A 25,811-nucleotide genomic window follows, 5' to 3' on the forward strand; every position below is an offset into this window, starting at 1 on the left:
AGGGTATTGCACTAGACACGCGAATCGCTAGATAGTTTTTTGATATGGATGAAGGAGGAGTGCATTGATATATAGTTGAGGATAAACTGACGAAGAAAATTCGAAGAAGGGTCTTTTATAGACCACGTATGCTGACCAAGAATTAGTCCCTGACGTATCGGCGTTCGAACTTCGTGCGTCGCTGTGTCGGCACAATGAGCACAGATGACCGCGGAGGGACACAATCGTGAAATCTGAACGGATAGGAGAGGGCGAGAGGCCCCCTCCTGCGAACTGAGACGGTGTATTGTGGTTGCACACCCAGGTACTTGAGATGTCAGAGGTGTCGGAGTTTAGTCTTAACGCCTACGGCTTGTGTCGGGCTGTAGACTGGGGAGCCATCACCTTTTGTATCGGTAAGCCCAGTGTCGCCTTGTGTGTGTTCCTCATCTCTCAGTGTCCCTCAGTCCTCGTTTCGTCCCGCGTGCTGTATTATACGCTCGTAAAGGACTTCACATTGCATCCTAGAACCTCAAGGATATCGGTTGAGCATGGTAAGGCCCTTTGTTTCTGTGGTTCCCACGACTCAGAGCTCACCACGACTGCGTCATAGAGTGACATGGAGGTTTTGGACGAGAAAGCCAATGGCACACCTCCTATGGAGGTCGACGAGGTCGTCTCTGTGAAAGACCGTGAGTTCTCAGCAGCGTGCCTTGCGATGTACGGTCTCTAACTGATGTTCATTTACGCAGATGAAGCATTTGCCGCCAAACATATGCCGGACTTGGGCCACGATGTGAAGGAATTCAAGGTGTTTACATGGCCACTAAAGGGCTGGAAGAAGCTGGAGAAAAAACTCACAGGTCCAGAGTTTGAGTGTGGGGGCCACAAATGGCGAGTGCTCGTCGGTGTCTTCCTCTGTTGACCGTTGCTTATCGCGCTGTTCGGCCGCTCTTACCAGGCGCATATTACTCTTCCCCTTCGGCAACTCAAATGCACCACCGAACGACACCGTTTCTGTATATCTCGACTACGCTGATCCCAAGCGGGCCCCAGAAGGCTGGCATGCTTGTGCACAGTTCGCGCTCGTGATTTCCAACCCCAACGATCCAACAATCTACACTGTTAGCCGTGAGTACGATCATAAGATATACAGCACAGCGATGTCGTTGAATTATGTTATGACCAGACGCCCACCATCGTTTCATTGCTGAGGAGTGCGATTGGGGCTTCACACGCTTCAGCGAGCTTCGGAAACTTTTCAATGTTCAGGAGGGATATACTCGACCAACAATTGAAGACGAGGCGGCCGAGGTTTCTGTATTCGTTCGTGTACTCGAGGACCCAACTGGGGTCCTGTGGCACAATTTTGTCAAGTACGTGCACGATCCAGACGTCTCTGATATTCCTTGACGCCTTCCCTCAATAGCTACGATTCTAAGAAGGAAACAGGGTTTGTTGGAATGAAGAACCAGGGTGCGACCTGCTATCTCAATTCTTTGCTCCAATCTCTTTATTGCACTCGGTACTTCCGCAAAGTCAGCCTTTCCCCTCCCCTTTCACTCTTGCTGGTATCAATTCTCTTGTTAGGCTGTATACCAGATTCCCACTGAAGACGATCACCCCACGGAGAGCGTGGCCTTGGCGCTTCAACGTGTGTTTTATCATCTACAAACATCGGATCAGCCTGTCGGTAAGTGGAAGAAGAGGGAGTTCTTTTTATAGCTCCCAATTGACACACTTGACCAGGCACAACCGAACTGACTAAATCCTTCGGATGGAAGTCCCTTGATTCGTTCCTGCAGCATGATGTTCAAGAATTGAACCGTATCTTACAGGACAAACTTGAATCGAAAATGAAGGTATGGCATCATATTTCTTGTTGTACGACACTAAGGTCTGATTGATGTTCTTCACAGGGGACAAAAGCTGAGGGTGCCATCTCGAAGCTCTTCGTAGGCAAAATGAAGAGCTACATCAAATGTGTCGACGTGGACTTCGAGTCATCTAGAATCGAAGACTTCAATGGTAATCGAATTCCTCTACCAGCCATAAACGTCTTGCGAATCATTGTTCCATTTAGATATCCAGCTCAATGTCAAGGGTATGAAAAACCTGTACGACTCCTTCAAAGATTATGTTGCCGTTGAGACCCTTGACGGAGAGAACAAATATCAAGCTGAAGGCTACGGTCTTCAAGATGCGAAGAAGGGCATCATCTTCCAGTCCTTCCCCCCCGTTCTCCATCTTCAGCTTAAGCGTTTCGAGTATGATATCCAGCGTGATTCAATGGTCAAGGTAAATATTTTTTGCCTATGAATACGCCTCTTATGCTCAATCATGTTGACAGATCAATGATCGACATGAATTTCCGTTCGAAATTGACCTTGGTGAATTTTTGGACGAGACAGCAGATCGATCCCAACCATGGGTTTACAAGCTGCACGGCGTACTAGTTCACTCTGGTGATCTTCACGGTGGACATTATTTCGCTCTCATCAAGCCAGATCGGGACACTCGCTGGCTCAAGTTCGACGACGACCGTGTGACGCCTGTTACTGATCGTGAAGTTTTGGAGGAAAACTATGGTGGTGAATCAATGAATGGACAACCGCCAACTCTTCAGCGCAACCAGGTACGGACAATGAAGAGATTCACCAACGCTTACATGTTGGTGTACATTCGGGAAACCGGGATCGACGAGGTGCTGTCACCATTCAAGGAGGAAGACACGCCGGCTCATTTGAGTACGCGCTATGGGTTCCGCTCTTGGACTTGACTAATATTGATCGCACGGTCTAGAGCGCCGCCTTGACGAAGAGAGACTGCAGATTGAGGCTAAACGCAAGGAGAGAGAGGAGCAGCATTTATTTCTCACCGCAAAGGTATGGATATCTTATCTGTCACGAACCGCGTAGGTGAACTCTTGACGCTCTAGGTTATCACGGATGATACCTTCGCTCAACACGAAGGCTTCGACCTTGCTACGTTCGATGAAAAGAATTGGCCGCCATCAGAGCTCCCAACCTTCCGCGTCCTCAAGCAAGAAACCTATAGTACTTTCAAAACCCGAGTAGCGCAACATTTCAACTATCCAGAAACTCAGATACGACTATGGGTCCTGGTCAATCGTCAGAACAAGACTGTGCGACCGGACACTCATATCCCAGAGAATGAGCCTACACTCAGTGCGTGTTATATTCATGTCGTCGCCTTGTTCGTCTGTCTCATTGTCTCTCAGCCGTCGACGTCATCCGCAACAACATGGCCGCCAGGCAAACAGACCTGCGGCTATATCTGGATGTGATCCCCGAGCCAAGCAAAGTATGTAGCCGTGATCCTCGTAATATGCCTGTCGTTTGACTTCATCATATCAGCCGGAACTTCCACCAGGGTCCATCATGATCTTCCTGAAACACTTCGACACATCGAAGCAAACACTACACGGTATCGGCAAGTGCTACGCTCAGCGGAATGGTAAAGTTAGCGATCTCATCCCGATTATCAACGAGCGAATGCGTTGGACACCTGGTACACCGTTGAAGCTTTACGAGGAGATCAAGCCGGGCATGATTGAGCTCATGAAGCCGAAGGTCACTTTTGCTCAGAGTGAAATCCAGGACGGCGACGTCGTGTGTTTCCAGGTGGACATCAGCGAGAAGGAGTAAGCGTTTGTTTGACTCTGCTGCAGAAAATTATTCAAGGTTGGTTCCCAGGGTTCACGATTTGGAAAGTCAAGGATTGCACTCAAATCCCATCCAATTCTACGACTTCCTCCAGAACCGTGTCATGATCCTCTTCCGACCCAAGTTCGAGGAACCAGATCAGGACCGTCCTGAATTCAGCCTTGTTCTGAGCAAGAAGCAGACATATGATGCGGTAAATTTTATTTCTAGTCGAGACACTCTTTTCCTGCGTATTAACTTGATGCATTCTCGATGTAGATGGCCCAGAAAGTGGCAGAAACGCTGCGACATGATCCCATCATGCTGAGATTCACGACAACCCACGCCGCGAACGGCTCACCGAAAGCCATTCTCAAGCGTTCGTTGAACCAGAGTGTCGCAGAGATTATCTCGCCGACATATGTCAGCCCAACGACGACCATCATCTTGTACGAGAAGCTCGACGTGAGCATAGTCGAGCTCGAGACGAAGCGCAGTCTCAAGGTGGCGTGGACGGGCATACACAATAAGGAGGAATCGACGCATTCGTTCTTGCTGCCCAAGACGAGCATGATCCATGACCTCGCGGATCATCTGTTGAAGCAGGTAACGACTACCAATGGGTCTGGCAAGATCCGCGTCTTTGAGGTGTCGAAGGATGGGAAGACACAGAAGGAGTTCACCAACTCGGAAATGATTGGGAATATCCCTGATCCTGTAGAACTCTATGCTGAGGTATGTTTTGAACCCCAGATCCTGAAGGTGGAGTGCTGAGCACCTCGACTCGAACAGGAAATTCCCATCGAGGAACTAAGGGCTGAGGAGTCGGACAAGGTCATCAGCGTATTCCACTTCTCGAAGGATGTCTCACGAACACATGGAGTGCCATTCAAGTTCGTCGTGAAACCCGTACGTCTCCTCACTGTCGTCGGCTCTCTGTTGGCACAGTCTGATGCAGTTCGCGAGCCTAGGGCGAGAAGTTCCACGAAACTAAGAAGCGTCTGCAAGCGCGGATTGGCGTATCAGACAAGGACTTTGCCAAGTACCGATTTGCCCTCATTCAAGCCGCGACTTTCAAACAACCCTCGTACATAGAGGATGGTACGGGTTTGCGTTTTCCTTTGGCTCGTGCGCTCATGAGTTAATGTCCCTTCGCTACACAGAGGATACGATCTACGACCACAAATTTGCTCCTGAAGACGTCCTTGGGTTGGATCACGTCGACAAGTCGGGCAAGGCGCGGAATGGCTCAGGAGAGAAGGCTATCGTCATCAGAGGGTAAACCTAGACGTGTCGGAAAGAAGGTTATCGATATTGCAAGCTGTGTTTCATTCTTCTACCCTACAGGACCACCGTTGAATAGGGTTTCGCTCTCGACTGGTTTCATAATATGTCATCATTGTACTTTTGCAACCCAGATTCTCTTTGCCCGGACAGCTCTGACGGATACTCATGATACAGGGATGGATGGGTATTCCTAGCGGCACCCACGATAAAAAGACACGAAAAAGAGAGAATATATAGATGATGTACGATACGCGCTACTTTCTCTTCTTTGACTTTTTGGCAGACTGTCGGATGTGCGTATGAGAATTGGACTGAGAGAAACACAAGACGTGGTACGTACTTTCGACGGTGTGCGGGGCGTTGCTGGTGTAGATGGCGAAACGGAACCCTCAACGTCACTGGAGATGGCTGATTCAGCGCCAGCGCTGGAGGAAGGCGGGAGGCCGTTTGGTTTCGATGAAGGAGTGGTGGGTGTCTTGACCGTTGGTGGTGCGGGTGCTGGGCTTGCTGGTGTAGATGGGATGGCGGGGGCGATGGGCTTCGGACGCTTGCCCGAGCCGTACTTTGATTCTGATCGTCCCGCACATATTTAAGCCGGCTGACGTGTTTCTGAGTCAACGCGAGCACGCACCGTTCAGCGCGCGGGCTTGCGGTATCGACTCGAATATCTGTCGCGACTTCTCGTTACCGATCATCTCGCTCGCGGATTGGAGGATGATCTGGCCCCAGCCCTCGACGAATGTGTTGGCCTCCGCGACGACCTCCACGATCTCTGCCTCGAGCTCCTTCTCTGCGGCGAGGAGGCTGTTCCACAGGTCGTCGCCGATGGAGCCTTTCTGCAGCAGGTTCTGGAGGGCGGGTTTGTCCTCGCGGAGGCGCATGAAGCGGGTGATGTCTGTCATGGCTCGGCGGATGAGGGCGGCTTTCAGGAGCGGCTCGGGGGTCGGCGGGTCTGATCTTTGTAAAAGGGTGACGTAGACATCGCGTTCTGTGTGTCTGGGGAAGTACGGCTCGAGCTGTATCACTGCAGACGCGGACGTGGGGATATTATTAGACGGGAGGCCGGGAACGAAGCGGGGAGTACGTACTCGAGGTGCGTTTCCTGTAGTATTTGCCGAATACGAAGAGGCTGCCGAAGAGAATGACGACGTAGAATACGGGGACTAGGACGGACGCCATGGCTGGCCTTGGAGAGGACGGGAGGCGGGAATGACGGACGAGCAGCGAAATGAGCTGGCACACCGCTGGCACGGGTAGCGCTCGCGGACGCGTGTCACGTTACCCGTCTGCTGTGTGCGCGTGTTTGGCCGTCCCTCGTGCAACGTGTCCACGACTTGTCCACGACCGAGCGCTTTTGGCGTCGACCGGATGTCGCGCTCGACGCCGGGACAGCATTGCGCTCGGACAAAAGCTGGTCGACTGGCAGACCGTTAGATACCTGTGTGCCTGTCTAGATCGGCCCACCGAAGGTCGGGTGATGTGGCGTTCGAGCGCCCGTCCTTGATCAGAATACATGGCTTCCGATGTGTCTGGACTGAGCGGATTCCGGCCGTCTGGGAGGGGGAGGAATGGGGGGGAGGTGGTATCTGTGAGCCAGAGATCTTCCGGCTCGGACGCGTTGTGCCGAATTTCACGGCGGCATGTGTTTGGCGCATGACATCCGAGTCTGGGGAAACCCGGGGCCCCACACTGCTATAAGACCATGCTCGCCTTAGCGCCGCCGCCTCCGACTCACTCAGGATATTCCACTCTGCATCGCTTGCGTCCATCATGTTCCGTCACGCGTCGTCGAGTGCGAGGTCGCTCTCGAGAAATTCTCCTCTCGGCAGACGCCTTGCCTCCACCAGAGTACGCGTCCGCACAATGTCCGCTCGATGCACCGCTCATCTCGTCTCTCTGTAGACCTTGAAGCAGGCGCTGCAGGAGGTCATTCCGGCAAAGCAGGAGCAGCTCAGGAGGCTGGTGAGCGCATGCCCGCTGTTGCGCACGCCACGAGCTGGCCGCTGACGATCCGGTGCAGAAAGCCGAGCACTCGCACAAGGTCGTCGGGGACGTCACGGTCGAGAACATCATTGGCGGTATGCGCGGCTTGAAGTCGATGCTCTGGGAGGCCTCCGTGCTCGATCCGAACGAGGTGCGTCTACAACCGGCCTCCGTGCTCAGTGAGGGCTCGCGTCTGAGACACCGTCGCCTAGGGTATTCGTTTCCACGGGTTGAGCATCCCCGACTGCCAGCAACAACTGCCAGCGGCGCCGGGCGGCAAGGAGATCATCGCTGAGAGCATGCTATGGCTTCTCATGACCGGGAAGGTCCCGACCGAGGCCGAGGTACGTCAGCTCTCGCAAGAGCTCGCGGAGAAGGGCGAGCTCCCAGATTTCGTCGAGCGCCTCGTCGATTCGTGCGTCCTCCATCCCGTCCCTCCCCGGTGCATGACGATCCAGAACCGAGCGCAGGTTGCCCCAATCACTTCACCCCATGACCCAGCTGGGCATCGGCGTGGCCGCCCTCAACCACGACAGCGCCTTCCAGGCAGCGTACGAGAAGGGGATCAAGAAGAGCGAGTACTGGACATACACCCTCGAGGACTGCGTCAACCTCATTGCCCGCCTCCCTGCGCTCGCGGCGCGCATATACCGCAACGTGTACAGGCCTGGCACGGAGCTGCCCGGGATCAAAAAGGACCTGGACCTTGTCGGGAACTACACGAACATGCTGGGATACGGGAACAACCACGACCTGACAGAGTACCTTCGGCTGTACATATCTATCCATGGCGATCATGAGGGAGGAAACGCTTCTGCGCATACAGCTCGTGAGTGCTCTGACGATTGCCTTTTCCTTCGGGTCCATGCTCATCTCGCGGCGCGCAGACTTGGTCGGCTCGACATTATCCGATCCATATATTTCTTACTCGGCGGCTCTGTTTGCCCTCGCCGGTCCTCTGCATGGGTATGCACCTCTTCTGAACTGAACGATCACGCGACCTCGAATGACCTTGGATTCCCACCAGCCTCGCCAACCAGGAGGTTCTCAGATGGCAGCTGTCCATGATGAAAGACATCGGAAACGACATCACGCACGACCACATCAAGGAGTACCTCTGGCGAACACTGAAAAGCGGCCAGGTCGTCCCTGGGTGAGGATCTCTGCCTAGCCCCGCCTTAGCGCCGTTCATTTAACTCTGTGCCTTTGTATCCGCAGCTACGGCCACGGTGTTCTCAGAAAGTCGGACCCGCGGTTCATCGCGCTGCAAGAGTTCTGCGACACCCGACCCGACCTGCTGGCGAGCCCAATCATCCAACTTGTGAAGAAGGTCTGTGGTGATATTAAAGAACCCCTTTGATGACCGTTCCGCGAAGCTTGCTCGTATCACTGATTGCTTACCTCGTTGTTTTTCCCGCAGACTTATGAAGTTGCACCTGGTGTGTTGATGGAACACGGCAAGGTTAGCGCGTCTTTGCGCTTTCGGGTCCTGATACTGACTGAATGTTCCTGTAGAGCAAGAACCCATGGCCAAATGTCGACGCTGCTTCTGGTTCGTACTTACATCCTTCTTGCTATTACTTGTACTGAAGCGCGGTGGACAGGTTGCGTGCTGTATCACTATGGATTGGACGAGTTCAAGGTAGCGTAGCGCCAACGTCGGATCCCAGAGGGTTTACTGACTCTTCCATCACCTGCAGTATTACACGGTGATCTTCGGCGTGTCTCGAGGCAAGTATTGGCCCGTCGAAACGTGACGACATCGATGCTCACTCGTCTTTCCCCGTATCAGCTCTCGGCGCCCTGACTCAGCTAGTGTGGGCTCGTGGTGAGTCGCGCTTTTCTTCCCGGTGCTCATGAGCAGCTCTGACGTCATCCCACTATAGCTCTCGGCCTGCCCCTCGAGAGACCAAAGTGTGAGTCGGGCGTCTTAGTTGCTACGATACGTCGAGGCTGACGGCCGTTCACCCTTTGCAGCGCTGTCGCTAGACGTGCTGGAGAAGCTGACGGAGAGCCCATGAGAACCATGAGCGAGGCAGCCCTCCGCCGCGATTTCTCCAGGGCCGGGCACCACCACCCTTTTTCATTCAAACTAGTATGGGTTGTATATTATTATTCTCGTCGACGGAACGCCTCGGAACGCATGCAATGGAAGTTAATCTTTTTTCTCGGCGTGCGAGGTGTGTGCGGTCACACCGACGGCGCCAACTATTCAGCCGGATACGGGTATAACAGTATTTATGCTACTGAACGTGGACCCTGGCAATTCGACATGGACGTTGCCTGCGGACAGCCATCGAGGCATGTTACATACAAGAAAGAAAGAAGAAAACGAAAACGAAAAAGGAAATGGCGCTGGCTGCCAGGCCAGACGCACCGCACCTCGACCGGCGGTCCAACACCGGTCAGTGGCCATGAACACTCGGGACCCAAGAAAGAGACATATGGAGGACATGAGGAAGAGAGAGGCTACTACCGTGCTCAGAAAAAGAAAACAGACAGTCGACGCGAGGGATTAAAAACACGCAACAGTGTACAATGGGTCCATGTGGACTTGGGGCGGTGCAAGGCTACGGGAAACAGCCGGTCGTGAGGTGTAGAGTTCGATGCTCGGTGATGAGAGGACGGGTGAGAGCGAGCGGGTCAGAAACGCCGCTGCTGCTGCTGGGGTTGCTGCTGCTGCTGCTGCTGGGGTGGCGGGGGGCCGCGCGGGGGATAGGCACCCGCGGGACCAGGGCCGCCAGGCGGCGGCATCATGCCTGGGCGCGGTTGGCCGGGCATGTAGCCCTGCGGAGGAGGGTAGCCTTGGGGCGGGCGACCGCCGGGTCCTGGACCCATTGGGCCCGGGTGGCCGTTCTGTGGAGGGGGACCGCGCATCGACTGCATGGCGGGACCGCCTGTTGGCGGGACGGAGCCGGGGTCGCGCAGGGCGACGGGGGCGCGCGCGCCTTGGCCCGGGCCGGGCATCGGGGCGCCGTTGGGCATGGGCGCTGCGGCGGGCGGGGGAGGGTTCTTCTCGGCTGCCTTTATGATCTCGTCGCTGCGGGCGGGGCGAGCGGTTTAGCGCCGCGATGGACAGGGGCCGGAGGGAGGACGTACTCGAGGAGGTTGAGGGCTGCGCAGAGGACGACCCATTCGACGCAGTCCTCGTTGCCCTCGCCGAGGGTCTGCCAGACGGCCTTCTCTTCGGGGGTCTTTCCCGAGATGGTGATGCGCGTGCCGCCCCCGTTGGGGCCCGGGGGGTTCTTCTGAATCTTGCCAAACTCGATGCGCTTCGGGGGGATGTTGTGGCCGGCGTAGGCGAAGTAGAACATGGACCAGAAGGCGGCGTTGGGGTTGGGTTTGGAGACCTGGAAGAGGGGGAGATCGGGGGAATCGGGGGAGGGGAGGGAGAGTTTGTAGATGGGGGAGATGACGCCGGTGTTGGTGATGGACCACTTGAGGTTGCGCGAGGCCTCGCAGCGGACGACGCGGGCGCCGGCTGCGGAATGGCCTGGGTCGGAGGCGGAGGCCTTGACGGGGACGTTGGGGGCGTTGGGCCGGGGGGGAAAGAGCTTGGCGACGCAGAGGTCGCCTTGGGGCGAGGGCGTGAGGAGGTAGTTCTCAGAGTTCTGAGGCGTGATGAGCGAGGGGGGGCGCTGGGGACGAGGTCTGGTCACGTACGAAGTTGGTGTGCAGGTAGGAGTAGAGGATGTTGGAGGGCTGGCCTTGAGCGTTGGGGAGGGAGGAAGGGGGGGTCAGAGCAAAAGGGGGAGGGGGCGGGGTATGCGCGTACCGTGCGGGGTGACAATCAATGTCGGGAGATGGTTGGGTATGGGGGGATGGGTGGGGGAGGTGTACACTGCGTAGATGGCTGGAGGACGGCAAAGTCAGTTGTGAGCGCAGGGGACGACGGGGGCGCACGGACCGGCCATTGGAGAGGGGCGAGGGCGGAGAGGGGGGCGAAGGCGGGGAAGGGGACGAGGACGGGGACAGGGACGAGGGCGTGGTTGAACGGCGAACGCGGAGGACTGCTTGGCTTTATTTATATCTGCACATTACGCTCAGCGGACATCACGAGATCTGGATTCGCATGCACGGATACACGCAACGTCGGCGCCGTTCGCCGTCGGACAGGACGCTCGCGGGACAGCGCCGGCGTTGGAAGGGACGGCTTGGACGGCTGCTCGACGCTGAGCATCGGTGTGAAGGTAACTTGGCTTGGACGCAGAGACCGTCTGTCACGCACGGTCTGTCACAGGCGTCACGGTCACCCATCGATCCAGTCTACAGCCGTCGACTGCGACAGTCTCCAAACTGTCCTTCCTCCTCTCGCTCCTTAGCGGGTCTCCCAGCCTCTCGCTGAACGTCCTCCTTCGCAATGAAAAGCTTCAAGAAGACCCTGGTAACTCTCCAACCCGTCGCCCCCGCTCCCTTTGCCCGTGTGCTCACTCTCCCCGCCGTCCCCAGCTTAACAGGAAGGACTCCAGCTCGTCCAAGAATAAAGACTCAAAATCAGCTCCCAGTTCCGCCTCCTCTTCCACCTCCTCGCTCCATGCCGCCCCCCCTCCCAACACCTCAAAGCCTCTCCCCCAGCCAGGTCCCTCCGCCGTCGCAAGCCTATCCAATCTCTCCAATAATAACAACAGCAATCACTCCCTCCCGTCCCTGCAGAACACCGCTTCTTCTGTCCGCTCCGTTTCGCCCGCCAACTCGTCCGCAGCCAGCTCAGATCGCAAGTATCTCTACAACGACAAGACCCAGCCCGCACCGCCCATCGTCGTCGTCAGCGCCGAGGCCCCAAACGAGCCCGCCCCCCGCCCGGGCTATGCCTCTCCCGAGAGGATGAACCTCGGTCTCGAGCCCGGCGGCTCTGCCACCCCTCCCCGCGCGAGCACCCTCAACCGCCTTCGTTCGGGCCCAAAGGACACCATCCCCATCGTCGGCAAGCCCCCCCGAAAGCAGAGGAGCAGCCGCTTTGTTGTCACCGAGAAAGTGGAGATCGAGCGCCTTCCCCCGTTCATGGGTATGCCGTTCTATCATCGGACCTCTTCGGCTTCCCTCCCTTGACCTATCTTCGCAGAAACTCCCCCGAACGAACGTCCGCAGCTTTTCCTCAAGAAGCTCCACCAGTGCCACGTGCTCTTCGACTTCAACGATGCCAGTTCAGAGCTCAGGGGAAAGCAGATCAAGGCCCAGACGTTACACGAGATGCTAGAGTACATTACCACCCAGCGCGGTGTCATCACCGAGAGCGTATACCCAGAGGTCGTGAAAATGGTACGTATGCGGCACTCCGCGCCGGATCACTTGATGCTGAGTCTGGCATGACAGTTCGCGACCAACCTTTTCCGTTCCATACCCCCTCCTGTCAATCCCACAGGCGATGCCTTCGACCCCGAAGAGGACGAGCCGGTTCTCGAGCTGGCTTGGCCCCATCTGAAGATCGTGTACGAGTTTTTCCTCCGATTCGTGGAGAGCCCCGATTTCAATACCAACCTCGCGAAACGATACATTGATCAGACCTTCGTCCTCAATCTCCTCGAGCTCTTCGATTCGGAGGACCCGCGCGAGCGCGACTTTCTCAAAACGACGTTGCATCGAATCTATGGCAAGTTCCTTAACCTCCGTGCCCCCATCCGCCGGTCGATCAACAACGTCTTCTATCACTTCATCTATGAGACCGAACGACACAACGGCATCGCGGAGTTACTAGAGATCTTGGGGTCCATCATCAACGGCTTCGCTCTGCCGCTCAAGGAGGAGCACAAGGCCTTCCTCATGCGCGTCCTCATCCCCCTGCACAAGGTCAAGAGTCTGTCGATGTATCATCCACAACTCGCCTACTGCGTCGTCCAGTTTTTGGAGAAGGACAGCGCCTTGGCCGAGGACGTCGTGTTGGGCCTGCTCAAGTACTGGCCGAAAGTGAACTCGCCGAAAGAGGTGATGTTCCTCAGCGAGGTGGAAGAGATACTGGACGTCATCGACTTTGCCGAGTTCCAGAAGATACAGATGCCTCTGTTCCAGCAACTCGCGCGGTGCATAAACAGCCAGCATTTCCAGGTCGCAGAGCGCGCCCTGTATTATTGGAACAACGAGTACATCGTCAATTTGATGACCGACAACATGGCGGTGATCTTGCCGATCGTGTTCCCGGCCTTGTACCAGAATTCCAAGTCGCATTGGAATCGGTGAGCATATACTCACCCTGCGCGAGAAAGCCTTTCGCTCATCGCGATGCACAGGACAATACACGGAATGGTGTACAACGCGCTCAAGATGTTCATGGAGATCAGCCCGGAACTGTTCGACGAGACGACGCACCACTACAAGCAGCAGAAAATCGAGTTCGTAATCTCCTTTCCAAATCCGTGTCTTCCCCTCATGCGCCCCGTAGGGAACAGCAACACGCCGTCGAACGGTACGAAGGGTGGAAAAGGCTCCGCGAGAAGGCCGCTCAAAACGCGAACGGCCATCTACCAGAGAACTTTGACGAGGACGAACCGTCGCCGCCGCCACCGCTTCCGGTGGAGGATTCAGACATCATGGATCTGTCGATGGAGTTGAACGCGGTGTCGATCGATGGGGAGGTCCCACACGAGCTTGATGACAGTGGAATTGAACGGGTCCCGATGGCGGATCCGGGACTGGATGTCAGTGGAACGCAGCGACTGCACATGTTTGGCTGAGGGACTGACCTGAGCACGTTCTGTTCTGTGCAGCGACCGTTGCCAGAGGTTGGGGCCGAGTCACCTGTAACTCAAGGACCCCATGTCCGCAGAAAAAGCGTCCTGCCAGGTCAGCTTCCGATAATCTAGATGCGAAAGTTGTTCAGAGTCTGATGCTTCGTCGACCGCGCGCCAGTTGACCCTACAGTACTGCGCGACCTGCAAGCGCACAAAAGTCTGGATGACCCTCCACACTGAGTGTCGAGCGCTGAGGCGCGGGACATAAGAGGGGGCTCGACCCGGGCGGCGAGGCTCATCGAGGTTTTATTCACCAGCTGATATTGCAAATCTTCAGACTTTTTCTCCCCCTTACGGCGCACGATTTCTATCCCGGCTTTTCTCCATTTATTTTGCATCGCTCGCGCATCGTCCTCTACACGATGTCTCAGCTTTTCCTATCCTGTCCGTCTTGTCCCATGGAGTCGATCTCTCTCAGATGTAAACAGACAGCTGCGTCTCGTATTCTTTGTGGTCCAGTCAAAGCTCCGTCCACTTCATGTATCGTAGAAAGCGTACATTTCACGTACACCGTCAATATTCACATACCTAGCCGAATACCACCCTCCTTTGACCAGTTCGCGTTGGGTTGTGCGTCTTCTCGAACATGCAGGCAAGTGGGAGCGTGGGTGTGGCTGACGTCAGGCGCTGTGGAAGCGGTGTGGAAACGACTGGAACGTCCAAAGAAGGTCCTGGAAGGGGACGGAACAACAAGCCGTATAAAAGATTGCGCAAGATGGGACTCCTGTTTTCACCAGTCTCTGTATTATCCTCACCCATCTCTCCATCTCAACCTCCCCACCCTCACCCACAAAACAACTCCTGCAATGGCCGGAAAAGCTATTGGTATCGATCTCGGCACCACCTACTCGTGAGTACAGTCGCAGCTTTTTTATCTTTGCTCTTGCGTGCGCATCGTTGCTGACCGCCGTGCGTTGTAGTTGCGTGGGTGTGTGGCAGAACGACCGTGTCGAGATCATCGCGAACGATCAGGGTAACCGCACGACTCCCTCATATGTCTCCTTCTCCGACAACGAGCGTCTTATCGGTGATGCCGCAAAGAACCAGGTGGCGATGAACCCCATCAACACGTACGTTATTCTCCAGACGTCGGATCGGCCTTGTCGCTCATGATGTCGTTTCTAGTGTCTTCGACGCCAAGCGTCTCATCGGACGCAAGTTCGAGGATGCTGAGGTCCAAGCCGATATCAAGCACTTCCCTTTCAAGGTTATCAGCAAGGGTGGCAAGCCCTACGTCGAGGTCCAGTACCGTGGCGAGAGCAAGGACTTCGTGAGTGGCATCTTGGCGATTTGAAGGCGATTTTCTTCTTGCTGAAACTCGATGGTTTAGTCCCCCGAAGAGATCTCCTCGATGGTTCTCTTGAAGATGAAGGAGACCGCTGAGTCCTACCTCGGCACGACCGTCACGAACGCCGTCGTGACGGTCCCCGCGTACTTTAACGACTCGCAGCGCCAGGCTACCAAGGACGCCGGAACCATCTCCGGAATGAACATCCTTCGTATCATCAACGAGCCCACCGCTGCCGCCATTGCGTACGGTCTCGACAAGAAGGTGACCGGCGAGCGCAACGTCCTCATCTTCGATCTCGGAGGAGGAACTTTCGATGTGTCACTTCTTACCATCGAGGAGGGTATCTTCGAGGTCAAGGCCACTGCTGGTGACACCCACTTGGGTGGTGAGGACTTCGACAACCGCCTCGTGAACCACTTTGTCCAGGAGTTCAAGCGCAAGTTCAAGAAGGGTAGGCGATCAATCTTATCGGCATCTCGATCAGATATTGATTTGCATCTTTAGATTTGTCCTCGAACCCCCGTGCCCTCCGTCGCCTGCGGACCGCTTGCGAGCGTGCCAAGCGCACCCTCTCGTCCGCCGCTCAGACCTCCATCGAGATCGACTCCCTGTTCGAGGGCATCGACTTCTACACCTCCCTCACCCGTGCCCGTTTCGAGGAGCTCTGCCAGGATCTCTTCCGCTCCACCCTCGAGCCCGTCGAAAAGGTCCTCCGCGACTCCAAGATCGACAAGGCCAACGTCCACGAGATTGTCCTCGTCGGTGGCTCGACTCGTATCCCCCGTATCGTGAAGCTCGTCTCGGACTTCTTCAACGGCAAGGAGCCCAACAAGAGCATCAACCCCGACGAGGCTGTCGCCTACGGTGCCGCCGTCCAGGCTGCCATCCTTTCCGGTGATACCTCGGAAAAGACCCAGGACTTGCTCCTCCTCGATGTTTCTCCCCTGTCGCTCGGGTAGGTCTTTGAATTGTGCTTTCCTAGCGGAAACGACGGCTGACAAGGTCGCCTTAGTATTGAGACGGCTGGTGGTGTCATGACCGCCCTCATCAAGCGTAACACTACCGTCCCGACCAAGAAGTCTGAGATCTTCTCGACCTACTCCGACAACCAGCCCGGTGTCCTCATCCAGGTCTACGAGGGTGAGCGTGCGCGTACCAAGGACAACAACCTCCTCGGCAAGTTCGAGCTTTCCGGCATTCCCCCCGCACCCCGTGGCGTCCCTCAAGTCGAGGTCACCTTCGATATCGATGCCAACGGTATCCTCAACGTTTCGGCGTCCGACAAGACCACCGGAAAGTCAAATCGCATCACGATCACGAACGATAAGGGTCGTCTCTCGAAAGAGGAGATCGAGCGGATGGTCAACGATGCCGAGAAGTACAAGGGTGAGCTAATCCAAAATCTGCAGCGCAAACGAGTCGCCCACACTTCTTTACTCAGCCGAGGATGAGGAGGCCGCTGCTCGCATCCAGTCGAAGAACAGCCTCGAATCGTACTCGTACAACCTCCGCAACTCTCTTAATGATGAGAAGCTCGCCGACAAGTTCGAGGCCGCTGACAAGGCCAAGCTCGAGACTGCCGTCAACGAGACCATCTCATGGCTTGACGCTTCGCAGGAGGCTTCGAAGGACGAGTACGAGAGCAAGCAGAAGGAGCTCGAGGCTGTCGCTAAGTATGTTCATCTCTCTTCGATCCGTCATGATTCCCGTATTGACGCTGCATTTTTTCCAGCCCTATCATGCAGAAGCTCTACGGCGCTGGAGGTGCTGCTCCTGGTGGCTTCCCAGGCGGTGCTCCTGGCGGCTTCCCAGGTGGTGCACCAGGCGGTTTCCCCGGCGCCGGCGGTGCTGGCGGTGAGGAAGGCCCCAGTGTCGAGGAGGTCGACTAGGGGCTTTTCTGATTTTCGTCGGTTGCTATCATCGTGTTCTCGCATCTTTTTGTGCTAGCTATTCGTGGACTCACTGTAACGATCAAAAGTAATGACTCATATGTGTACGTTACGATTCGCATTGCATAGAACAAGAATCTCTTCCCTTCACCGTCGTTTGTCTGTTTGAGCTGGAGTGTGCAAATGGAAAACGTTGGTGGCTGCTGCACGTGGTATGTGTTTGCGCCCGCGGCCTTTACTGTCTTTGCAGAGGACTTCAAATCTATGGCCATCCCATGCTGTTGTCGTCAGAACAAAGAGGTAGAAAAAAAATCCAGAAATGTGCACAGGTGAACTTTTTTTTCTCATCGTTGTGCGATTCTGCAATTGAGCACTTCGAGAGCGCTTCGCATTCCGTCCTCAATGTGGTCTGTGACATGTAACTCAGGATGACCTGCATTCAGCATGAACCCATAAACCCAAGTCCAGTGATACCCTAACATCGACGCGTTTGTCGTTACAGCTTGATCCCGCCCTATGATACCAGGTCATTAGTCTGTCATACATGCCATTAAACTTTCATATCTGATCTCCACAGACGGTTTATCTTCGAGCGAGAGGTTCGAGCGTATAACATTTCCAAGAAGAGCGCCTACAACACCAAGAAACATCTTTGCATAATCCGAGCATCCGACTGCGCTGTCGCTTCATTTGCCGACCACGCTACTCTTCAAGACGCCCGCATTGACTTGGCCACCGGCCACAGGACGGGAGAGCTTGTTGGCGCCTGCGAGGGGTGCGGCGATGTGAGCACCTGTTGTCAAGGCAGGGATCCCAAACACTTACCGTTTCTTACAATAAATTGGGCACTCGCGAAGCCGTTTAGATTCGGGGAGCCTAGTGGTTAAACCGCGATCAAATTTCGAAGCGCTGGAAAAGGAAAGGAGTAGAACGGACTGATGTCTTTCATGGCGTAGTATGTCGCGGTAAGCGTAGACGTATTGATGGTGAGGGTGAAGAAGCCACGATAGGACCCTTCGCTCCATTGCAATTCGTCATTGGCCGTCACATATACTTCGGAGATAGCATTGGCAGCAGCAGGCTGGATATCATTACCGAACACTGAGCTCGATGTGACCGCTGTTCCGGCAAACTCGACCCCTATTGCACCCTGTCCAGTCGTAGGGTCATATCTGTATGAAAATGGTAAGCAGGCGCTACTACGGGCATCCGAGGCGTTGATGAGAGCTGGCACTCGCCGTGTATCGTTCGGATCTGTCATGCGGACCCTGCGCTTGACATGAATGGCTTAGCGGAAGAAGAGGCCCTTACACTCACGGGCGAGATCAGATACCCAGTTGGCGTGACTATCCCCGGATAAGATGATCGTGTTGTCAATTTTGTTCTTGTAGAGATGATCTAGAACACGTCGTCGGTTCGCACGATAGCCGTCCCAGGCATCCTACGGCAAAGTTTCAGCGTCAAATTGGAGGTTGAGGCTCGTTCACGCACCAGGTCAACTATCGCAAAAGGTGCCAGGGACTGAGTTTTTGGACGTGTCACATGAAGCCAGTCACTTACATACGCCCGAATCGTTCAGCTGAGTAAAGACGATCTGTTGTCTGCAGGGCAACGCCAAGTTCAGGGCAAGTGGGAGTACAGTGGGTCAGAATCGTTATACCCGACGATGCGCCATGTGGATCCCCGTGATTTCGACTGCGACAGCGTGTCGAAGAACCCTGGATATAGCCCCACGCATGTGATCAAACTTTCACCGTAAAGAGAAAATGAATGCCTCACAAGTTTCTTGAGAATTGCCCATGAGAGAACGATTTGAGTATGCAGCAATTGTGTTGACATCTAAATGATGGCACGTTGCCGGAAATATCGATACCAGATCACTCGTACTTACATTCTGTACTTCCAGATGAACATGTAGTAGTTCATTGGGTACGAACTTAGACCTACCTGTATTGTAATAGACCTGTCAATTTTCCCTCAGCACTACAGGAATCTAGAGAAAAGCGGGTAAACCTACGTCCGTAAGATCACGATCATATTGGCCTGCAGATATACAGATCAGTCATAGCCTTCTCTACAGCACAACGTGGCGCACGAGTATCAAGCATTGTCAGGTCCTACGGAACATTAGTCTTTGGCTTTCGGCTGACGTCGATAGTAAGCACACAATGCTTACAAGAAGCTTGCCGATCCGGAAGTTGCGCCAAATCCTCAGCTTATCATCTGCTGCGACCTGCCTAATAGGCATCCACTCATGATACGCTCGGACAGCAGCCAACTTTCTGTCGGTGAAGCAGGCCCCGGATGGTGAGAAAGAACATCCGATGGAAGTATCGTTCGAGTCTGCTGTACCCGCTTTCCACGCATTGTCAGCGACCTGTCTCAAGTCAGTATCTTGGATTTCTGATGTTCAAGTTCGATAGACCTCATGGTCGTCCTGCAAAATTCATAGAAGTCGTGAGCACCTAGTAGACTGTGGAGTACTGAGACTAACCCTAAACGGAGATTATAGAAAGGAAAGAGGGGATTATTAATCCTAAGACTGATCAAAAATAACAACGACAATTAAACCTCGTACCAAACAGTAATCCATGGTGCATTTTGGTGAGCCTGTAGCAGACTGACGTCTGTTCTATACTGGTTTAGACGTTGACGATAGTCGTGGATCGTTGCAAGCTCTCGACCGAGAACTTCTCTACCGATTCCTGCACTATGCAAACATAAAGGCGTCTTTGGATGTTGTCGAGCCCAAACCATTCAGACACATACCCATTTCCCAAAGATTCGTAGATCTGTGGCACTCTTCTTTGAATTCGCGGTTCTAAGGAACGGTATGCCAAACTCACGTAGTCCCCGAGGTGAATGAACACATCTGCGGAAATGTTGTGAGTCGCAAACCCGTACGCGTTGAAATAACCTGTCCATAGGCCGTCAAGTCACACGAAACCAGCGCTGTATCAAATTGATGGTCTCACCTTGCTGGAACTGCGAGCAAGAAAACACAGCGAGTGTGAGCTCCTTGCCACCGTTGACCAGATGAGCTGGTGCTATCGGAAGTGTGAGCATCTATGATGGCATGCTGCATCGTCTCACATACTATTTGGGGTTGCAAATGTTCTAGTGACACCTATTGGACTGGTGCTCGAAGGGTTCGTGCAGTCAGCAAACAGATACCAGTATTTTGTATCTGCTTTCAATCCGGTGGCCTCGACTTTGACCGTGAAGTCAACATCATATGATGTGAAAGCTTCTCCGGAGTCAATTGGCGAGCCAGATAGAGAAGGAGATTGGAAGACTTTGTATGATACACAAACAGGAACGCTTTGATCTGGACCATTCGAAGAACTGTTCGTCACAGGGACAGCACGAGTCCAAAGGAGGACAGATGAGTCGAAGGGGTCGCCCTACAACATTTTTAGTCACATATAATACAGAATTTCTCTGAATCAAACTCAACTTACACTTGCAACTGCGTCAATTAGCGATCAGATAATGGGGCAGATTCATACGAATGTCCTTGGCACGTACCTGAGTGAGTGAAATTGATTCCCCCATTCCAGACGAAGGGGCTCTTGGATGTTATAAGAATGACATCGAGACAAATTCAGATGAGAAAGCTTGATACGAACATTACTGAAATCAGCACCATAAAAGGTGGGATAATGGTCGTCATTGAATTGGCTCGCGGCCTCCACCTGTCTTCGTGCAAGCTGGATAGTTCGCGTTTGTATCTCAAGGACATTGCGTGAAAACTAAGTTTCCAACAAGTTTTGAGAAAGAACAGGAGATGCAAAAAGCGGACAACATACTTGCGGATGGTCATGGAACGGAGACCTATAAACCAAGTTGTGGTCCAACAACGTCTTAGCACATGCGAGAGAACTGTAAGATGCGATGAGGATGAGCCTCATGGCGTTCAGAATGGCGAGTGTTGCACGTATGGTGGAAGCCTTTAAAAGCAGCTTAGAGCATCAAGGGTTCTGGCAGGTCTGGCCATTCAACGCCCTAAGACGGTAAATTATCTTTTGTTAGATTGATGGACAGCTGACTGTGGCAGGCTGTGGTGATCTGAGTACACAGCGAATACCTGTCAAACGTTCGTCCAGAAGATCATCAATTGGACCAGAGGATACAATTTGAGGCGCGAGAACTTCGACAGTATCTCCCGCCAGAGGATCGATGCAGGAATACGTATAACTAGCCAGAAACGTTTGAAGGTGCAGCGCACGGATATGGGCTGCGTAACGTTTCTTATCAAGGAATGTTGTGAGTGATGATACCCAGTGAGAACGCCCTCGTTTGAGCTGCGACGAGATCGAGTCCTGGCGATGCTAGCGAATGCCATCAGATACGGCGTGGGATTTTCTCAGTTGAGTTTGTTTCTCGGTACGCACTCACCATTTTCGAATCTTTCTTGTCGTTAAGTTTGTCTACATGGTGATCTGAGTGCACAGCGAATACCTGTCAAACGTTCGTCCAGAAGATCATCAATTGGACCAGAGGATACAATTTGAGGCGCGAGAACTTCGACAGTATCTCCCGCCAGAGGATCGATGCAGGAATACGTATAGCTAGCCAGAAACGTTTGAAGGTGCAGCGCACGGATATGGGCTGCGTAACGTTACTTATCAAGGTCATGCAGACGATCACGCACCGCCTCAGGGCCGTCAGCCAACGTGCTCAGCCTTGTGACCAGGGGCGTTGCATAACGGAACGCATTCAAGGAATGTTGTGAGTGATGATACCCAGTGAGAACGCCCTCGTTTGAGCTGCGACGAGATCGAGTCCTGGCGATGCTAGCGAATGCCATCAGATACGGCGTGGGATTTTCTCAGTTGAGTTTGTTTCTCGGTACGCACTCACCATTTTCGAACCTTTCTTGTCGTTAAGTCTGTCTACATCTGTTTCCCTCGGGTCAGATCGAATCAAATTGAATAGTGTACTTTACAATAATTAAGGCTGACTGTATCTTTTCAAATATCTATTAGAGAGCTTCTTTAACTGAATTTATTGTGGATTCTGCCTTGGAGCAAGAAGGAGCTACTCTCTAAAACCAATGTATCCATTGAGAAGTTTAGTCTCGAGATGGTGCTCCTGTTAGCCGATCAACTGGTATGGTCTTCTCTGGTGATATCTGATAAACTCAGCACTTGTTTCATATTTTGCAGATCGAGTACATCCACTCGCGCAACTTCATTCACCACGACAAGTCCTACCAATTCCTCTTTTTTTGGTCAACTATTAGCAGCAGCAGGCACGTCCCGCGCGAACGTTGCCGTGACAAGTAGCAGGAACACAAGCATCGCATCCGCGTATACCTGTGTGAAGACGGCGGTGTGGGGGTCAGAGCGCAGACAGCGGAAGAGGAGGTGGCGGGGGGAGGAGGCTGCAGGGGAACATACCTTGACCGACTTGGAGCTGGCTCTGAATTTTGTGTGGCAGGGTGGCTGCGTGAGCGTGAAATGATGAAGCGGGGAACGTGCTATTCAGATAGCATAGTCTGCACCATCACACTAATGATAGCCAAAGGAGTGAGCAGCCACGCAGGCGTGTAAGAGCAGGAAAGGTGTGCACGATAAGCATAGTGTTAGCGATCTAGTGTTTGCAGGCGCTGCCGCTGAGGATGATCATGCCCACCTTGCACGCACGGTGCACCTGCTTGTTGAGCATGCATATGTTGTGCATGATGTCGAGCCTGAGCCCAGAGCGCTTGAATGTGTGGAAGCAGAGCATATCGCTGATGGAGCTATCCATGAGCACGGGGCAGTACACGGGGATGCCTTTCTGGCACAACAGATGTCAATCGTGGGCTCAGGTGTAAAAGGGTCGGTACAAAGAGGGGCGCAGAGGCGGCGGGGGATCCACTTTGTATGCCCAGTAGTAGATCGAGCGGTCTGCGTGGCGCTTTGTGACATAGAGCTTGTGCTTAAAGTCCTCACTTTCCTAGAGGATAATAGAGAGAATGAGAGCGCGCTGCACAGGTTGCCATTGATGCTTGTGGGCAGGGGAGGGATAGGTTCAGTAGGTATGAGTGTGTTGTTCAAATGAAACGAGCGGAGTGGAGTGAAGTCACAATAAGTGCCAGTGAGCATCGGTGCTGGGTGCATACTGCCACCACTCCTCTCAGTCCCTTGATTTCACCGGTGCATTCTTTCCTCTTCATTTAACATCACAAACATGACATATCCACAGTGCCATTTTGTTAGCATTGTCCTCCAAGTCTCAAGAATAGAGCGTGGTTGCTAGACCTTTTCTTGGGTCAACCTGCAACATGCCGCCTATACAACCCCACAGTCCTCCAGAGGCCAGAGATCTCAATAAACCGGATGTCTACTACTGTGGATGCATGGCCTGTCTTAACAAGGGCAAGTCTTGGCGCTCTCGGACAATTTGGTATGAGCACAAACAAGATCGCGAGGCTCAGCAGGCAGTAGGCCAGATATCTGCTCGGAACCTATTGCATAGAATTCCCACTAGGACTTGGACACATTGGAAGCACGCTTGGCTCCATGAAGATGGACTTATGGCAGATATGGGGCAGATGCATCCAAGACATCAAGCTGGAACAGTTGAGAATGGGAATCCTATCGATCCTGACCAGGTAGGGAGTTCCGCAATCACTATCGTTTGTTCATAGATCTTATACTCACTCTATTTCATTGCAGGAAATTGCTTAACAAGGAAACCATGAGCTAGATGAGAATGCTGCCCCGCTTCCCGTGCTAGATGACAGAGACCAGTTGCAGCAGGCCATCCAGGATCTTGAAGATTTGATTGAGAATTTGGATATTGAAGACCCTGGAGACATTGGTGGCATTGAAGGTGGCAGAGGGATCCAGGCGCTGGAGGACTTGGTGGAAGAGGAGAGGCAGCCCGACATTAAGGGTAACAACGCAGAAACATCCCGCATACCATCTGTAAACACTGCACTCAAATTCATCAATGCATTGAAATCAGCATGTCTCGAGGATGACAAACTTGACTCAGGAGTACTTGAGCGACTTTGTCATCCTCTTGAGGAGGTCACTGAGCTTGATGATCCAGACATTCGTCTTTCTATTGATCTCTTTCTCACCAACAGAGATGGATCTGAGAAAATTTACAACAAGTCTCGTGCTGCTTGCCTTTGACGTCATCCAACAGACAAGATTCTCTCTCATCATCTAGTGAAGAAGAAAGTTGCTGAGTTGACTGGGATCACTTCCATCATACACGATATGTGCACGAACACCTGCATCGCTTACACCGGTCCCTATGCAGACCTGGACAAGTGTCCTCTATGCTATGAGTCTCGGTACGATGAAGTGCATTTAGCTTTGACCGGCACAAAAAAACCTTGACAGCAGTTCCATATATACCCCCTTGGCCCACAATGCCAAGCACAATACCGCTCACTCGAAGGTGCTTCCTCCGTGCATTATCTCTAAGAACAAATGGAGACTATCCTCGCAGAGTTGCACATTCTAGGAAAGCTCGCAGTCTTCGATGATATACTTCACGGCTCAGACTGTTGGGATGCTTATCAGCATGGCCGGTATCTACCTGGAGACATAGTCGTGATGTTTTCAATGGACAGGGCACAGCTGTACAAGAACAAAGCCTCGGACTGCTGGATTTACATATGGATCTTGGTGAATCTCGCTCCCAACAAGTGCTACAAGAAGAGATATATGATGCCCAGAGCTATAATTCCTGGTCCCAACAAGCCGAAGAATATAGATTTGTTTATGTATCCCGGTCTTCATCACGTTGCAGCACTGCAGAAAGAAGGCTTCCAAGTTTGGGATGTCTCTCGAAGAGCAACAAACCCATCTCACCCATGGATTATTCTTGTAACTGCAGATGCTGTTGGAGCATCTCTTCTCTATAGAGGTGTCAGCCATCACGGAAAGAAGGGCTGTTGTAAGGGCTGCAATAAGGTAGGACACAGAAAACCAGGTGGTTCACATTACTATTCAGCCTGTCTAAAGCCAGACAACTACAACGAGGATGGCTGTAATCACAGCGATGATGAACCTGCCAACCTGCCTGTCTGGTCTCCTGAAGAATATCAAGATGACTGCATTCAGCTCCAGCAGTCCGCATCTATTGCAAAGTATGAACATCGGTGCCTCAAGACTGGGATATCAAGGCCTAGTATCTTCAGCGGTATGCCGTCAGAATGTTGACTACCAATTCCAGGACTATTCCCTGGCAACATCATGCACCTCATTGGTCTCAACATCCTGGACCTCCTATTGAAGCTCTGGCGTGGTACGATGGAGTGCAACAGGAAGAACAGTGATAATAAAGGCACCCAGAACTAGGTTTGTCTTGTAGGCGATGTCTAGAAGCAGCATGGACAAGATGTAGCAACTGCAAGGCAATTTCTTCCTGGCTCATTTGATCATCCTCCTTGCAATCCGGCTGAGAAGATTTCAAGTGGTTACAAGTGCTGGGAGTTCCTTCATTACATCTATGGGCTTGGTCCTGGTCTTCTGCATGGTATTCTTTCTGACAGATGCTGGCAAAACTTTTGCAAACTTGCTGCTAGCGTGTGGATTATATTCCAGCTACACATTCCCTATAGTCAGTTGCTCAAAGCATCAACCTTGCTGGCAGATTTTGTGCATGACTTCAAAGTTCTCTATGTCAAGTGCAAAGTCTCTTGCCTTCACTTTGTCCTGCAATGCATGTACGCTCTTACACACGCACCCAGTGCCACCTTTCAATTAGGTCCTCTTGGCTGTTCATCACAGTTTCCCATGGAGTGGACCATGGGAGACCTGGGTGCTGAAATTAAGCAACCATTGAACTCATTTGCTAATCTGGCTGAGCATGCGCTGCATCGAGCATAGGTCAATGCTCTCAAAGCTATGTATCCTAATCTTGCTGCTAAGCCAAGTCTCATTTCTCCTAGTATCCTAAGCCATGACCTTTATGATAAATTCATTTTGTGTCATCCTTACCAGGATCGGCCAAGGCCAATTCAATTATGTGAAGCAGAGGCAAT

The 25,811-nt window shown here is 53.1% G+C and overlaps 12 protein-coding genes across 12 annotated transcripts; 8 read left to right on the forward strand and 4 right to left on the reverse strand.

Moving 5' to 3' along the window:
• The first annotated feature begins 445 nt into the window (after positions 1–445).
• On the forward strand, positions 446–5,216 carry HETIRDRAFT_154378 (cysteine protease). The gene is made up of 20 exons (XM_009544321.1): positions 446–533; positions 593–671; positions 732–873; positions 941–1,110; positions 1,169–1,355; positions 1,409–1,517; positions 1,570–1,672; positions 1,729–1,841; positions 1,899–2,007; positions 2,063–2,277; positions 2,330–2,726; positions 2,782–2,864; positions 2,918–3,167; positions 3,221–3,303; positions 3,357–3,643; positions 3,696–3,858; positions 3,924–4,379; positions 4,437–4,553; positions 4,616–4,745; positions 4,808–5,216. Exons 1-20 carry the CDS (start codon positions 531–533, stop codon positions 4,924–4,926), a joined length of 3,315 nt encoding a protein of 1,104 aa, XP_009542616.1. The 5' UTR covers positions 446–530; the 3' UTR covers positions 4,927–5,216.
• A 304-nt stretch (positions 5,217–5,520) lies between these two features.
• On the reverse strand, positions 5,521–6,110 carry HETIRDRAFT_115098 (Pre protein translocase subunit Sec66; the record flags this gene model as incomplete). Its single annotated transcript, XM_009544322.1, has 3 exons — positions 5,521–5,540; positions 5,563–5,955; positions 6,020–6,110. The coding sequence occupies 3 exons, from the start codon at positions 6,108–6,110 to the stop codon at positions 5,521–5,523; spliced, it is 504 nt and encodes a 167-aa protein (XP_009542617.1).
• Positions 6,111–6,701: 591 nt separating this feature from the next.
• Positions 6,702–8,935, forward strand: HETIRDRAFT_414778 (uncharacterized protein; the record flags this gene model as incomplete). The annotated part of the gene is made up of 15 exons (XM_009544323.1): positions 6,702–6,779; positions 6,834–6,893; positions 6,952–7,065; positions 7,127–7,329; positions 7,385–7,743; positions 7,802–7,880; positions 7,942–8,067; positions 8,133–8,244; positions 8,335–8,376; positions 8,430–8,466; positions 8,519–8,556; positions 8,615–8,645; positions 8,707–8,742; positions 8,801–8,830; positions 8,892–8,935. The coding sequence occupies 15 exons, from the start codon at positions 6,702–6,704 to the stop codon at positions 8,933–8,935; spliced, it is 1,389 nt and encodes a 462-aa protein (XP_009542618.1).
• A 128-nt stretch (positions 8,936–9,063) lies between these two features.
• Positions 9,064–11,094, reverse strand: HETIRDRAFT_457504 (uncharacterized protein; the record flags this gene model as incomplete). The annotated part of the gene is made up of 6 exons (XM_009544324.1): positions 9,064–9,954; positions 10,014–10,525; positions 10,578–10,621; positions 10,690–10,767; positions 10,818–10,932; positions 10,999–11,094. 6 exons carry the CDS (start codon positions 11,092–11,094, stop codon positions 9,558–9,560), a joined length of 1,242 nt encoding a protein of 413 aa, XP_009542619.1. The 3' UTR covers positions 9,064–9,557.
• A 278-nt stretch (positions 11,095–11,372) lies between these two features.
• Positions 11,373–14,199, forward strand: HETIRDRAFT_379932 (uncharacterized protein). Its single transcript, XM_009544325.1, has 7 exons — positions 11,373–11,919; positions 11,977–12,173; positions 12,228–13,084; positions 13,139–13,240; positions 13,291–13,546; positions 13,616–13,691; positions 13,758–14,199. Exons 1-7 carry the CDS (start codon positions 11,739–11,741, stop codon positions 13,817–13,819), a joined length of 1,731 nt encoding a protein of 576 aa, XP_009542620.1. The 5' UTR covers positions 11,373–11,738; the 3' UTR covers positions 13,820–14,199.
• A 182-nt stretch (positions 14,200–14,381) lies between these two features.
• Positions 14,382–17,064, forward strand: HETIRDRAFT_407686 (uncharacterized protein). Its single transcript, XM_009544326.1, has 8 exons — positions 14,382–14,489; positions 14,560–14,709; positions 14,765–14,909; positions 14,970–15,381; positions 15,435–15,885; positions 15,943–16,316; positions 16,372–16,603; positions 16,663–17,064. The coding sequence occupies exons 1-8, from the start codon at positions 14,446–14,448 to the stop codon at positions 16,817–16,819; spliced, it is 1,965 nt and encodes a 654-aa protein (XP_009542621.1). The 5' UTR covers positions 14,382–14,445; the 3' UTR covers positions 16,820–17,064.
• A 351-nt stretch (positions 17,065–17,415) lies between these two features.
• HETIRDRAFT_432424 (uncharacterized protein) lies at positions 17,416–21,553 on the reverse strand. Its single transcript, XM_009544327.1, has 20 exons — positions 21,218–21,553; positions 20,629–21,150; positions 19,917–20,223; positions 19,795–19,860; positions 19,666–19,736; positions 19,589–19,611; positions 19,391–19,529; positions 18,996–19,196; positions 18,915–18,936; positions 18,837–18,862; positions 18,767–18,782; positions 18,599–18,658; positions 18,480–18,537; positions 18,380–18,420; positions 18,311–18,318; positions 18,137–18,260; positions 18,058–18,073; positions 17,756–17,991; positions 17,645–17,695; positions 17,416–17,585 (listed from the first exon to the last, which is right to left on the reverse strand). Exons 2-20 carry the CDS (start codon positions 20,728–20,730, stop codon positions 17,506–17,508), a joined length of 1,647 nt encoding a protein of 548 aa, XP_009542622.1. The 5' UTR covers positions 20,731–21,150; positions 21,218–21,553; the 3' UTR covers positions 17,416–17,505.
• On the reverse strand, positions 20,482–21,553 carry HETIRDRAFT_438454 (uncharacterized protein). The gene is made up of 3 exons (XM_009544328.1): positions 21,218–21,553; positions 20,629–21,150; positions 20,482–20,571 (listed from the first exon to the last, which is right to left on the reverse strand). The coding sequence occupies exons 1-2, from the start codon at positions 21,218–21,220 to the stop codon at positions 20,848–20,850; spliced, it is 306 nt and encodes a 101-aa protein (XP_009542623.1). The 5' UTR covers positions 21,221–21,553; the 3' UTR covers positions 20,482–20,571; positions 20,629–20,847.
• Positions 21,554–23,090: 1,537 nt separating this feature from the next.
• Positions 23,091–23,949, forward strand: HETIRDRAFT_424918 (uncharacterized protein; the record flags this gene model as incomplete). The annotated part of the gene is made up of 2 exons (XM_009544329.1): positions 23,091–23,420; positions 23,512–23,949. The coding sequence occupies 2 exons, from the start codon at positions 23,091–23,093 to the stop codon at positions 23,947–23,949; spliced, it is 768 nt and encodes a 255-aa protein (XP_009542624.1).
• A 36-nt stretch (positions 23,950–23,985) lies between these two features.
• Positions 23,986–24,159, forward strand: HETIRDRAFT_311270 (uncharacterized protein; the record flags this gene model as incomplete). Its single annotated transcript, XM_009544330.1, has 1 exon — positions 23,986–24,159. A coding segment is annotated over one exon (174 nt), but the record flags the coding sequence as incomplete, so codon positions are not given.
• A 93-nt stretch (positions 24,160–24,252) lies between these two features.
• HETIRDRAFT_414787 (uncharacterized protein) lies at positions 24,253–24,987 on the forward strand (the record flags this gene model as incomplete). The annotated part of the gene is made up of 1 exon (XM_009544331.1): positions 24,253–24,987. The coding sequence occupies one exon, from the start codon at positions 24,253–24,255 to the stop codon at positions 24,985–24,987; it is 735 nt and encodes a 244-aa protein (XP_009542626.1).
• A 198-nt stretch (positions 24,988–25,185) lies between these two features.
• Positions 25,186–25,656, forward strand: HETIRDRAFT_309960 (uncharacterized protein; the record flags this gene model as incomplete). The annotated part of the gene is made up of 1 exon (XM_009544332.1): positions 25,186–25,656. A coding segment is annotated over one exon (471 nt), but the record flags the coding sequence as incomplete, so codon positions are not given.
• Between the last annotated feature and the right edge of the window lie 155 nt (positions 25,657–25,811).

The sequence above is a fragment of the Heterobasidion irregulare genome (assembly GCF_000320585.1).
Source record: "Heterobasidion irregulare TC 32-1 unplaced genomic scaffold scaffold_02, whole genome shotgun sequence".
Classification (NCBI taxonomy): Eukaryota; Fungi; Basidiomycota; class Agaricomycetes; order Russulales; family Bondarzewiaceae; genus Heterobasidion; species Heterobasidion irregulare.

Coding starts and splice junctions, on each gene's coding strand:
- HETIRDRAFT_432424 (XM_009544327.1), bottom strand. CDS start 20,730: ATGAGGCTCATCCTCATCGCATCTTACAGTTCTCTCGCATGTGCTAAG. Junction 20,224..20,628: donor CGTTCCATGACCATCCGCAA/GTATGTTGTCCG, acceptor AAAATGTTGTAG/GGCGACCCCTTCGACTCATC. Junction 18,937..18,995: donor TCCGGATCGGCAAGCTTCTT/GTAAGCATTGTG, acceptor AATGTTCCGTAG/GACCTGACAATGCTTGATAC.
- HETIRDRAFT_407686 (XM_009544326.1), top strand. CDS start 14,446: ATGGCCGGAAAAGCTATTGGTATCGATCTCGGCACCACCTACTC. Junction 14,490..14,559: donor GATCTCGGCACCACCTACTC/GTGAGTACAGTC, acceptor CGTGCGTTGTAG/TTGCGTGGGTGTGTGGCAGA. Junction 14,710..14,764: donor GCGATGAACCCCATCAACAC/GTACGTTATTCT, acceptor TGTCGTTTCTAG/TGTCTTCGACGCCAAGCGTC.
- HETIRDRAFT_154378 (XM_009544321.1), top strand. Junction 672..731: donor GGTCGTCTCTGTGAAAGACC/GTGAGTTCTCAG, acceptor TCATTTACGCAG/ATGAAGCATTTGCCGCCAAA. Junction 4,746..4,807: donor ACCCTCGTACATAGAGGATG/GTACGGGTTTGC, acceptor TTCGCTACACAG/AGGATACGATCTACGACCAC.
- HETIRDRAFT_379932 (XM_009544325.1), top strand. CDS start 11,739: ATGAACCTCGGTCTCGAGCCCGGCGGCTCTGCCACCCCTCCCCGCGCG. Junction 13,547..13,615: donor TGGCGGATCCGGGACTGGAT/GTCAGTGGAACG, acceptor TGTTCTGTGCAG/CGACCGTTGCCAGAGGTTGG. Junction 13,692..13,757: donor CAGAAAAAGCGTCCTGCCAG/GTCAGCTTCCGA, acceptor ACCGCGCGCCAG/TTGACCCTACAGTACTGCGC.